Source organism: Melospiza melodia, chromosome 1, assembly GCF_035770615.1.
Source record: "Melospiza melodia melodia isolate bMelMel2 chromosome 1, bMelMel2.pri, whole genome shotgun sequence".
Lineage (NCBI taxonomy): Eukaryota > Metazoa > Chordata > Aves > Passeriformes > Passerellidae > Melospiza > Melospiza melodia.
The window spans coordinates 120,847,109-120,860,317 of NC_086194.1; the positions used below are offsets into that span (position 1 = coordinate 120,847,109).

At 37.5% G+C, this 13,209-nt stretch overlaps 1 protein-coding gene across 4 annotated transcripts in view; it reads left to right on the plus strand.

The window, feature by feature from the left end:
* Nucleotides 1-13,209, plus strand: part of SPIRE1 (spire type actin nucleation factor 1) — a 130,697-nt gene that overhangs the window by 8,573 nt on the left and 108,915 nt on the right. For all 4 annotated transcript variants that reach the window (XM_063165691.1, XM_063165700.1, XM_063165710.1 and 1 more), the window contains exon 2: nt 8,524-8,558. In XM_063165691.1, the coding sequence (XP_063021761.1) occupies nt 8,524-8,558 (35 nt within the window). The remainder of the gene's footprint in view (nt 1-8,523; nt 8,559-13,209) is intronic.

Here is a 13,209-nt window from a genome sequence, read left to right on the forward strand (position 1 = left end):
TGTAGAATTTATTTTCACTAATGGGTGCTTTAGCAGTCTTTGTGACTTGCAATTTATATGAAAAGAGCTAATGGTGGCATCCAGTAAAGTGTCAGATGCGATAAAAAATAACTTCTGAATGAGCTAAAACGTTTGGGGTAAACATGTAGTTTGACTCCTCCAAGCTTTCTTCTTGCAGAACCTCATTTACACATGTTTTTATAAACCTGAAGCAGTAATGAAATGATAGATAGAGGAGCAGAAAACCCACACAAGAGCTGGCAGCTGACATTATGCCCAGGATCTGGGGGCACCAGGATACTCTAGGGTGCTAGAGGCTGTTTCACTGGGGCTGTGTCATTGCTGCAAGCTGGATAAGGAGCTCTTGCTTTTCAGCACAGAGGCTGTGCCACCTCCTTCTCAGAGGTGGGAAACAGAAGAATTTTGTGGGTGAGTGAGTTTGGTAAAATGAGGGTTTTCCCTGCGTGTTTTGTAAGTGCCAGATCCCTGGCTTAGCAAAGGTGGCCACTGACTTTGGGCATTGCACTGAGCTCCTGAAGAGGAACAGGCCATGGGGATCTGGGAAGGTGGCAAAGAAGGATGCTTTGAACACTGAGTTGGGCTCACTTCCAGCTGTTGGCTGCTCAGGGCTGACATAATTGTGGCTCTTCTTGGCCTTCATCTCCCTCCCAAGACCCTGAGCTGTGGGTAGTGTCACTGGCCCTTCTTTTGCCTCGTCCTCCAGCCCTAAGAGAGAAAGCACACAGGGAAATTACTGCTGGTCTTACCAGAAGCAAGTACTATGCAGATTTTTCTCTTGGAAATCTGCCAGGTGTTCAGCAGGAGGGCATAATGCATGGAGTATTCTGGCTTTGAATCAGAAAGATCACAGAGAAGTTGACTGCGTGGTGGCTTTCATGGGACTTGGAGGGCTCGGGGTGAGACATGCTGGAGAAGAATAGTTTATGTTGTCTTGGCAGTTTTAATGACTTCCATGTCCCTCTTACATCCTTGTGTGCCCAGGTTTTGGAAAGCAAGAATAGAGACACAGGATGAATAAATGCAATTCGACTTGTGTGCATGAAGACATTCTTATGTGTCAGTCTCTGGTGGATTACTGAAAAAAAATATGCATAATTTTTAGTGGAAAATGGATGTACTACCATTTTTCTTCTAATTTTGTTGACCCTTTTAAAAGATGATGGGTGGGAGTAGCCTTTCTCGATGTTGAAGTTTTGAAAGAGGTGTTGCTATGAATAGTACTAAAATAAATAGTACCTTTAGGATGAAGACTTAATTATGTTTGGAATTCAAATCTAATTCAAGGATATTCAGAAACATCTGCATTTAAGAATAGTAAGGCTTGATGTATTGAGCCTGACTTTCTTGTGTGAGAGTTTTAAGATAGATGCCTATATACGTATTTTAATATTGGATGTCAAGTAGGAAGAAAATACTACTAGACAGCAGAGAGGAGGCTCAGTGAGCTGATGCTTTTATCTCTTCTTGCTCTACTGATCTGTGGAAGAGAGAAAGCTTAGGCCTTATTTATACCAGGCTTTCTGTCATCAGTGTGGTTCCCAGTACGTAAGCACAAACTGGAAGGCTTCCAGTCATGGCTCATATGGATGCATCCCATGCATTGGGGGTTACATGGGCTCTTTGTGAATATCAGCAGATGCTGGGCATCCTATTGTAGGCAGTTCTGGTAGGGGAGGACAAAATAAGCAAAGAAAAGATCTCAGCATAACACAATAATGTATTTGGTTTTTTTAAAAAAGTGCATATTTCAAATGCCTGCACAAAAGAAATGGAAGGAAATTGCCAACAGGGATAAATGACCTTGTTTGCCTATATTTTTAGGGAGAAATGCTGAAGATGGTAAATACGCAGTGAATGAATGAACTCTGATTTTGTGTTGTCTAAAAATTGCATTTATTCCTAAGGAAAACATTGAAATTTGAACTTAAAAAGAAGAACTTTGAGGAATTGTGGGCCCCTGGTATTAATAATGACTTCAAGTAAAAGATAAGACTTTAACAGAGATTTTCTTGTCTAATGCAGTAAAAATGTTGCTTTCAAAAGGAAAATGGAATTTTAGTTGTCATTGTTAACAGCAGTTGAAGAGAAGAGTGAAAAATGAGACATCTGCCATGATGTTTTGGAGAGTTAATATCATGTCCCTGTGGGGAATTGCTGAAGAAAGAACAAAGTTGCTTTTTCGCGGGAGGTGTGGAATAGGTAATGGATAATGGGGTCCAGCTCCAGGGCTGGCTGAGGTGATAGTTTACCCCACAGTGCCCAGTGAGAGGTGATGGATGGGACTGGGGGAGCACAAGCAGAGCTTTGAGAAGGAGAGTAGCAGTGTATGTGACACAGGGGAAGAGAGAGAGAGAGAGAAAGAGAGAGAGCCTTGAACAGGATGATTCAGAGCAGGACAGGATCAGAGTCACAGGCAGTGCAAATGACCTGCACAGCAGCAGAGCTGTGGATGAGTCTTACCCAAGCCTGACTGTGTTTGCCAAGTGTGCAGTAGGAATGTTGCAGGTAACAAGAGGATTAAAAGTATGAAACATCCTGCATCCACGTTGGCAATGAACATGAAAGTGGAGAAGCTTTTTCATAATATCTGTTAAAAAGAAACTGAGGAGTGTTTGCTCTTTATTTCTGAATTAGTTTATCACATTACAGCATCAGATCCAATAAGGAGACAATGTTGTTTTATTCCTGATAAAATCTTAAAACAGCTTGCATGACACATGCATCTATGATTGCATTACTGTATTTTATTAGTGTGCACTTTAAGAGGAACAAAAGGAGATGAGTAGCTTTGTATAGTGCAAAGACATAGCTGAGGTAAAGAATTAAGAGAACTCCTTTTTCATTTACTTGAGAGAGTTTATCAACAGCTGGTGACAGTTCTTAACAGATCCAATAGTGCTGAGATATCAGTTTAGAAAAGCTGTAACCTGCTTGAAGCTCTGGATCCATCAAAAATGATGGGAGAAAGTGCTGATGGCTTGAATGGAGTCACAGTTCTGCCAGGAGCACACAGATGTATTGAATGAGCAGGCAGTTGGGTAGCTCTGGGAAAAATTAGAATATGATCAGAGTAACAGAAATTTTAAAAAATAAAAATCAAGACCCGTGAACTCTGGGAATTCACGCTCTTTTTTGGGAAGAGTTGATACCTGTACAGGCCTGAGGAGAATGAATGCAGTTTCTGTATTTATTTATTATGCATCTACAGAAGAGATTGGCAGCTATGAATGGATTCCAGCAGTACTTGGAGGTGCAGAACTGCCACAGTATTTATCTCAGAGTAACAAAAATTGATGTGATCCCAAGGAAAACTTACAGGTTTGCTGAAGAGAGCAAGCAGTGGAACACAGAAAAATCCTATGTTGATCACAGCCTTGTGCAGAATAGAAATGAGACAAGACAATGAACATGTAATTATATCTTAGGAAGTAGCACTAAGGTAGCATGGATTTGTTAATTTGCAATTTAAAATATTTTTATTTAAAAATCTAGCAGGTTATTAATACAGAAGACCTCTTAGTCATTACCTTTACTTTGTGCAATAGACAAAAGTGCCTATGACTGTTCAAAATGAGGAGTAGCTGCCATGAAGTGTTAAATGGAGAAAATAGAAAGCATGAAAAAAAGATTGACACAGGGGAGGAAAGTCCTGATTGCCACTGGTCTAGAAACCTCTCTAAGATTTTTCCTTGTACTCTCTTAAAATTTTTACAGTTTTCTCTTTCCTAAGCAGAAAAATGAGGCCTATAATTACTAAGTCATCAGCTGTAGTCTGATACAGAAATCATGAGTCATAGCCAAAAAGCCACAAGCTCTGAAATGTCATCCCATTTCTTGTTGCCTTCTAATTACAGTTTAAAGAAGGATTTGTTGATCCTCAAAGCCTAAGTATTTTTCTTAAGCACTTGGGTCTCTGTGCTTCCTGCTCACAGGGGGTCTCTACCTCTCCTAATCCAGTCTGCTTCTACTTCCTCATGTTCTTGCTCTTTTTGACCTTCTTCCTTGCATCCTGATGTGTCTTACTCCTACATATCCTTTGCCTATATTTGTCTTTATAATTTTCACTTTTTTTCCTGTTTCTTTTTATCTTACAAGTTTTCACTGTCTTTCCTCAGTTTTGCTCACTTCTCCTACATCAATGTTTTCCTCTCCATTTAATTACAAATCCCATTCTTTGCATATTTATCTCTTTTCCTTCTGTGACGTGATTGCCTTTGCTTTCTTCTTCCATTCCCTTTCCTTTTATCGGTGCTCATCTTGACTCTTGTATTGATGAACTTGTCGTTTTTGGTAACTAATGTGACCAGTTTCAGATTAGTTACCAAATCTCCAGTTTTTGGTAATTCCAAAGTTACCAAAACTCCAGTTTCTGGATGTTTAAATGTGAGTCTGAGCTTCTTTTTATTTTTTTACTTGAAGAATCCTCATTCTCTTAAGGGCAAAGAAGAGCTCACCACTGTAGCTACAGTGCCTCTTGAAGATATAAAAGCTAGAAAGCAAATACAAATTCAGTTTATTGTTAATTTGAGGGGCATGACTAAAGACTGTTCAACTCAAGGAGCTGAAGTTAGTGACTCTCATGTTCTTCTTGCTCCCTTTCCCTAGGTTAGCCCTTATGTTCTTTCTTCATCCTCTTCTTACTCTGTCCTCCAGTGCATACAGGCAGTGTCTGTCATTCCTGAAGGCAACTTGAGTTCTGTTGTTGTAGCAGCAGCAGCTTGATTTCACTCCAAACCTGCAGAAGTGATCTGTGACATTTAATTATGTTAATCTTCAACACAAAATAAGTTTCAGGTTTGTTGCCAATATGTGCATCAGCCACAATGTTGCCAGAAAAATCAGTGCTCATCATTTCAATTCTGGAAGAAGCTGTCTTGAAGGAGCTGCCTGTGGATGTGAGCAGAGGAGTCTGAGACACCAGAGGAAGGCTAGGGAGATGCTCTGAGCTGCAGGGCTCTTAGACCAGCTGGTTATAGCTGAAATGGTGCCTCTGTGTGATTGTGGTGTCACATCACTAAAGTCCACTCAGTAGCTTGGTTTTTCTTCAGATAGAGGAGTGCAGATGGGTTGGCACATCCCACAAGCTGTCCTACAAATACCCTGGGTCAGGCCGTTCTAACACACTGAGTTATCTCTGTTGCTTTTGAAACTCAGTCTAATGTGTGCTTCTTACCATTGGTGGGAGTACAGGGAGCTCCTGCCTGAAGGGGTGAGACAGTCTTCCCTGGTGCTTGAGGAAAATTTGTCATGACTCCTCTTGCTGAGAGTTTGACAGAAGAATACTTTTCAAATAAAATTTTTGAAGAAAAAAAAATGAATGTGAAGGTTTGGGGTTTCTTTTTGATTTTCTTTTTTCTGTCAAATGTGTCTCTCTGAAGACTGTTTTTAGAAATACAGGAGACCTCCAAGTCACTTTCCTTCTTTCAAAAACTCTTTAGTTTTTTCATTTCAACAAACTGAGAGTGAAAAATGATCTAATTTTCCAAACCATAGTTTGTTAATAAACTGCAGTTGACAGTTAAAGTTGTGCTGTTTACTAGTAATGAATGCATTAGCTTTTATTTGAAAACTGTCATGGAAAATTACTGGTGAATATTTTTTGGCAGTAAAAGTGGTAAAAATGCTGCACAGATGAGTATCTAGTTGAATGGTTCTGAAATCTGGAAAAGTCTCTATATTAAGAATCAGCAGCTGGAAGAGTTTTTTAAGGCTTTACCTGTTTACTAGAGAAGCATTTCATCCTGCTTGCAGACAGAGACTGTTCTATGATTTATGGGGAATTTTTTTTTCTCCAGTGCTAATGAAGGGAGTGTGACCCTTAGGCTATATTTACCAGTTACTGCTTTTTCAGTCATGTCAGCTGAAGAGAGAAGAAATTTCTACTCCCAGCCACTATAGATAAATAGTGCAAATAAATAGGCTTGCAGAGGCCATGTGAAAGCAAATTCATTTCAGTCTTGATAGATGCATGTGAGTGCATCAACAGTATTGTTAATGCTCTCTGCAGAAATGTAGTAAATTCCCAATGGAGGGAGTCCACAAGTGACTGTGAACAGCTTTGGGAAATCTGCTAAGTGTATAGCTGGTCTCAGGGTACAGAGGCACATGGAATGGTTAATAATTACCATAATGCAGTGTATATTAAAATGTAAGTCAGTCACTTGCACCAGCTAGGATACTGTCTGGGTGCATGAAAAACTTGTTATTCCCCCTTCCTGCCCCAGCACATGCAGTCATGACAATACTATTGGTGTTTAAAATACTGGTGTAAATAGGTATAAAAAGTTGAATTTAATAATAAACAAAAGCACTCCAGAGTTTGAGTGCTTTTCCTTGAGGAACAACTTTCCTGGAAGTTTATCAAAGGAGCTGCAAGATAAGCTTCTTGCTGTTACTTTCAGAAATTCAAATTTTGTCTTGTTTTGATCCAGGCTAATTTATTTGTTTCCTGTGCTTCAGGACTTGTTTGGCACTTCTGCTAAAAGGATGTTCATAGGGTCTCAGCTCTGCTGTGAGGTGCAGCAATGAGTGCTTGGTGCTACTCAGAGGATCTATGCACAGCTTGGCTCCTGTTCCCTCAGTCCATAGGAGATCCAAGTCTGAATATCTTAAACTATCAGTGATTGCAAACATTGGTGGCCTAGTGTATGCACTGCATTGCTATAGGTTTAAAACTTGTACTTTTTAATGAAGTGGTAATTTTTAAGTAATGTCTTTTTAAAGACAGCATGTGCTTTTTTCTTCCCCTGTCTTGACTACATTTCTCTGAATTAATCTTGTATCATCTTGTATCATAAAGATACATTGTTTTGGTCACCTGTCATTTGACTTCACAAAAATAGCCCCGAATATTAATAAATCTGCTAATAATCCTAGCAGTTAAAAAACATTCTCAGCAAATTTCCCCTGCTTGTAGTTTGTAACAATCACGTGAATGTTACCATTTTAAACACCAAAAAATTTATTATGTGGATCTGAAAGTGAGTGAACCAGAGGTACCAGTCCTTTTGAAAAGATAATACAGGATGCAAAAGCCTTTTAAAGTCACTCTTTGCTCTTGGTTTTGAAGTCATACACCAGTGCTAAGCATTAGCTTGCTTTGGCAACAGTTCTAAAGGAAAGTAAACAACTTTCACTCTGTTAGGTGAGTGTTCCCTATTAATTCATGATGTGTTTAACCTTTAGTTTCAAAGGGAAGGTGACCGGTTCTGTATGAAAAATGAAGTTTTTCTGTGCAGGTGACTCTTCCCAGCGCTGAGTGTTTTGCATGCCGTTCACATTTGTCATATGAAGTCAGTGGGATCACTCCTCTGTGCAAGCATTGTGCCAGCCAGTTGGTTGAGCTTCCTTGGGCTTGTCAGCCAGTCTGATGAAATAGTCCTTCCAGTTATAGGTACAAATCACAGGCTTTTCCAAACTACTGCAGTAAATCCTTCCTAATCATCACCTGAACATGTGCTCTTCGAATACACATGCACAGTCAAGCAAATGGATCCTATTCTGGTTTTTGAGTACATGAGATCTCAGAATTCTGTCATGCATTATGTAGGCTCTATGCTATTGGGTCCAAAGCTGCAAATTGTAAACCAGCAGTGTGAATGCAATGAAGCTGAAAAGCTAAGACAAAAATTGTATCATTTTATATCCGTATGTTTTGAAATGAAAGTTTTGGGTAGATCCCCTTTCACATAGATAGATTTCTGTGGAACAATTAAATTCCTTGAATAATTTTTTTCCAGCAGGAAGTCATCCTGTCAGCGTTCCATGACCCTACTTTGATAAGGATTATTAATACAAAATAATAAACCTTCTGCATTTAGTGACATGATGCTTTCCTAATGCACTGTGAAATTTCAGTCTTCTTTTGGCTAAGCTGTCAAGCCACTTTGGTATAAATCTGTTTTGTGTTTCTGAAAACTGAGATTTCAATTTAATGAAACAGTTCAGAAACTCAGTTTTTCTTTATTATGCAAATTCCTAAGTGATGTTTCTGAACTCAGAGGAAATGCAAAAATTGACAAGTGGGACTTAAAAAATAGTATAGTAACATTTTAACTTTAATTTGTTTGAGCTTCATATATCTGTTGAACTCTTTGAAATCCCAGAAGTATCAGATGAAACAGTGGCTTTTCCCCAGTTTATGAATTAATGCTGCTTATTCTCTTGAAATAACTATTTGCTACTGCTTAATTTAAGCCAACATGTTTTCATGTTCCCTCCATGGCTAAACATCAATCATATGATTTAAATAATGAAACCAGGCATTAAAGACACATCTTTTTAAAAGCCAGTATTGTAAAGGATCCAAAGAAAAATCTTACAGGGTAGGGCCTTCTTGTTGTTAATACCAGGATGCATATATAATAAAAACATTATTGAAATGTGTGATTCAGGTAAGACAAGGAATATTTGGCAATTACTCAAAAAAGAAAAATGACTCAACTTTTTAGTTTTGTTCTTCCATTCTCTCTTTATATGACAACTTTTTTTTTTCTCTTACAGATAAATCAGGCCGTTTACACTGCACAGAAATGGAGGTAAGAGAAGTATTTTGTGTTCTCTCTTAGTGGTGATTTAGCTCAGCCCTTTCTCATTAACTTATAGTGTGGATGCAGTATGCTTACAGAGTGGAGTTATCATTACAAAGTTGTAATGTTTATTGTGTTTATGACTTTCACTGGCAGCTGATAAGTGTGTCTTAATATGGGATATTTAGTCTCATGTTCAAAAACACAGGAAAAAAAGGCTGTGTGGTTTTTTAAAAGATTAAAGATTTGTGATGCAGCCAGTGTAATCTCATTTGATATTAATCTCTTAAAAACATATGTGTATTTTAAAGGATATTTAATGTAGGTAATTTCTGTTGGATACATTATTCTGTTATACTTACTTTAGAAAGGACTAATCGGTCATGGAATAAATACTTAGTGTTTATGGAATGGCTTGGTGATTTTTCACAACCTGAGAATTTGGGTGGAAGCAGAGAATACAAGTGATCTCAGGGTTGCTTGTTCATTTAAAAGCATCCTGATTTCAGATACTTTTGGTATGACCTTTAATTTATCACTCTACAATGTTTTGGGGTCCAAGAAATAATGTTGTATGTCTTGCTGGGGTAACAACAGAAACACAAATCCACTTAAATCTGCTTGATTTATATCTTGACTGTTATTTAAATCTGTATATTTGTTACTGAACTGTGATTAGATTTAATCCAGGACTGAATGCAAAACTAAGTAGAACATCTAGTTGAACAAGATGCGAACTCATACTCTAATTTTTATTATCATACAGAGTAAATAATGCAGTCTACTCAAATAAAGTTTTCCAGCAATAAATACAATTTCTGTGTCCTTTGCAGGGCAGCCTTTTCTCACTGCCTTTGAACTTTGTTTGAAATGTAAAACTGAGTTTTCACTGCAACTGTTCCATCCATACCTCAGGCTGAGCCTGGAGATGGGACAAGCGGTGGAGGGTCTTTAATTGGCGGCTTGTCAGCGTTCTCATCAATAATGAATGTGAAGGTGACAAAGTACTGTTACCAAGTGGTTTATTCATAGATAAACTGTGCAGGATGATGGCTGGCTATAATGAAAAAATGAAAGACCAGCTAATTCAACTACAGATGGTAAAATGCTAAGGCTATCCAGGTGTTTTCAAGTATTATTAATAATAATAAACCCAGAAATGTTCTTCCTGCAGAATACAGTGTAAGGAGTAATTCATAACAGAGAGAAGTACAGAAATTGGAAGTAGGCATGTTTTATTGCTTTGTGTGGTTTGGTTTAAACAAATGAATCCTGCATTTTTTTCAGGATTTACAAAATCTCAGTTCACAAATCTAGTGCCTTATTTACAAATTATAATCTAGTATGTCGAATGCTTTACCTAGTAAATATGTTTACAATTTTGCTTGTGTTTTTTAAAAGGAAGACAATCAGAGGCCCTAATATTAAAAATACAGATAATATACCACTGTTAAAATGTTTTTAACAAAATATAAAGTCCTTCATTTTGGGAAGGTAGAAGTGTTATTGCTTCAAATGGAAATGTCTAGTAAGAGTCAGTTCAATATGCTATATTCAATCTTCCATGGGAAAAGAATTTTCTAATTTTGATCTTCTAAAAGTATATTTGTTGATAGTTGAAAAGCAGATTGGAGCTTCCCATGAGACAGAGGCTTCACTTTAGAATGTCTCTAATAAGCAGCAGTGTGACCATTATCCTATTGACTCCTCTCTTTATCTTTGTCATTTTGAAGGAGGCTGTGAAGGAGTCAGTAACTTTTTTCACCTCCAAAATTCCTTTGGGGTTGCAGCGTTAGACTTGAAGTTGATGATGTTTGTGTTTTTTAGAACTAGGAATTCAGCAGAGACAGCTCATCTCTCTTTTTTTTTGATTCCTGTGGCCTAAATGAACATACTAGGATATGTGGGAAACTTCTTAAAATCTTAATGAATAACAATCATAACATTTTTTTTACAAAACATAAACTATCCAGAATTGGGACACCTTTTATTTCAAGCCAGCAATATGAATGGTGTGTCAAGTTCAGAGTCCAGGTGCCATAGCCATGATAGGAGGATGGGAGTAAGGAATAAGGTGACCTTGTTTAATCTGCACCTGCCTATAACTCTGTTATGTACATAAAGATAGCGCTTCTTAGTCATCTCAGCCGAGGTGGTGAAATTATATAAAATATGCCAGCCTCATTTGTAAATATTTAGTGCTCACATAGAAAGTATTCTGTGAATGTGAAGTGATTCATATGTAGGAGGGTTTAATTGCCATCTATTTGAAAAGACCCACCTAAGTGAGCACAGGCCTGTTGTGTGTGATTAATGCAGTTAACCAGGACGTGTGCTAACACAGAGACACACGCAACCTCTCATGCTGTTTAAGGGTCAGAAGGGAATTAAATAGCCCGTCCCAAACAATGGTGAATAAATTACTCAACACCATTCAGTCCAAGTCAAATCACAGAAGGAATCACTTGTAGAAGTGTTCTGTGGAGACTGTGTGCTGTCTATGCAAATTGTATTCATGAGCCTTCAGTATCACTATTAAAAATCTTAATGTATATTGAAAATCACAGTACTTATCTATGGAGCTAATTTTTTTATCCTTTTCATTGGAAACTTGAAGGATTGACTGTATTTTAGATAATAATTCAGGGGAATAAATATACAGCTTATAAGAATACAGCGTTCACTGTCATACAAATGAGAATATACCTGTTAGTTCAGTGTATTGATGCAAATAAAATTAACCACCTGTCTCATGCAGATGAAAATGAGAACAGGTATTTAATAGCGCAGAATGTTAGGATTTCAAAAGAGGTGTCATAATTTTGCATTAAAAGCCATGCCACACCTGTATTAAAGTGTGTTGCCTGCTCATAATTCAAGCAGTGTAAAATGTGTATTTAGCATATGGTAATATCTAGGGTTCATATTTTTATCCTTGTTGAGTGTAAACAAAAGTAACATTCTGATTGAAGAGTAATTGCTGCAGCAAACAATCCTTGTCATGCACAGTAATAGTCACTTTGTTCTCCTTCCTGGGCATTAACCTTATAGTGACAAGGGAGAAGAGGGCAGGCAAAAATGTTTGAGAATAATTTCTTTTAGTAAAATATGAATGCATGTGACTTCCATCAAAATAAGTTTTCATTGCGTACTGAAAAAATAAAATTCTCTGTCAAAGCTTGGTTACAAATCTGGTAATTCTATGAAAGCTTTTGATTCCTTGTGCTTTTAAGAGGAAAAATTAACAAGAGCTCTGAACTGCCTTCTAGAAGCCAAAGCAGAATCATGCATCTTTTCTTGCAAGCATTAATTTGTGCTTAAGCATTATGTGGCAATTCTGATAAGTGAAGCACTCATCCCTTGCTGATGGAATTATCTCGCAGAGAAGCTGCACTCTAGCCTTTGAGGAACCTGTTATTTTAGATACCCGAAAGTCCATTATGCTTGTTCATTGATGTGGGGGTTCTCTGGCAAGCAGTCTGACCTCCAGATTTTCCTGAAATACTCCATAGTTGCAAAGAAGCAGCTTAACAGACACTTAATTAAATAGCAAACGTACAAAAAAATAGAGTTTAGGTTTTGACCTTTAGTGTTTTGTAATGAGTTGCTTTTTCAAGAGGAGCTTTGCCTTTTTGTAATTTGTATAAGTTTCTAGCACATCAGGAGGAGATTTATCTTGGAGAAAAATGGATTTCTGATTTTTACTTGCCATAAGCTTGACACATTGCATTTTTCATTCGGCAGTTTCATTGGGAATACACAGCAAATATTGGGCTGGAGAACTAATAATGTGTTTGACTAAGCTGATTTAGTGATAGTCAAATCCTGCCATCTGTCCAGAGTTCTTGAGGAGAATGTGGCTGTTCCTTGTAAAGGCTTTGTAATTTTGCAGTATATGATATGCCTTTATTAATCTACACGCCTTGAAGTCACACAGGATTTATGATGAAATCTCCATTCCAGAGATACCACTGATAAACCTTTCAATCAACTGGGGAAGAGTCCAGAGGCAGTTTCAGCCTTTGGTCTTCTGACAATTTCAGATAATGGTTGTTGGAAAACTAGGTCTTACAGTAACTTGGGCCCTTCCAGAGAACATTTTTCCTGCAAAAACACAAATAATGAAGCATAAAGCATGGAGTTAAATGGCATTGGTGTTTATTTGAGATTTTGGGGGTTTTCTTGATTTTGTTTTTTTTTTTTTTCCTGTGGGTTTTTTTTTTTTTTTTGGCTTTTGGTAAATACAGAATTCCCTTTTTTTTCATGGGATGAGATGGAAAAGTCTGTAACTGTAGATTATATGAATCTTAAAGAGGGCTCAGGGTTTTGGAAGAGTAAGGTAATTTTTACAGAACCCTTCCTATATAAATTCTATTAAATTGTGCTTGAGAAGATACCCATCTAATCAGAAGCATGCTAGCACACCTATGGCAGCAATCATATGTACTCATTGATAGCTATCATATCAATTAGCTTTAAGGTGCTATTTTTTGAGTAAACCAGTGCTGGTGGATATGTTTGCCTGTCTGTTCAGACCAAGAGACTAATTTGATTGCTCATTCAAACTGGAAGAAAAAATTAAGCTTTAGATGTTTGCATACCAACAATTTAACAGCCCTTTGTGTTGTCCTTCTTTGTTGTTATATAATATATATATAAA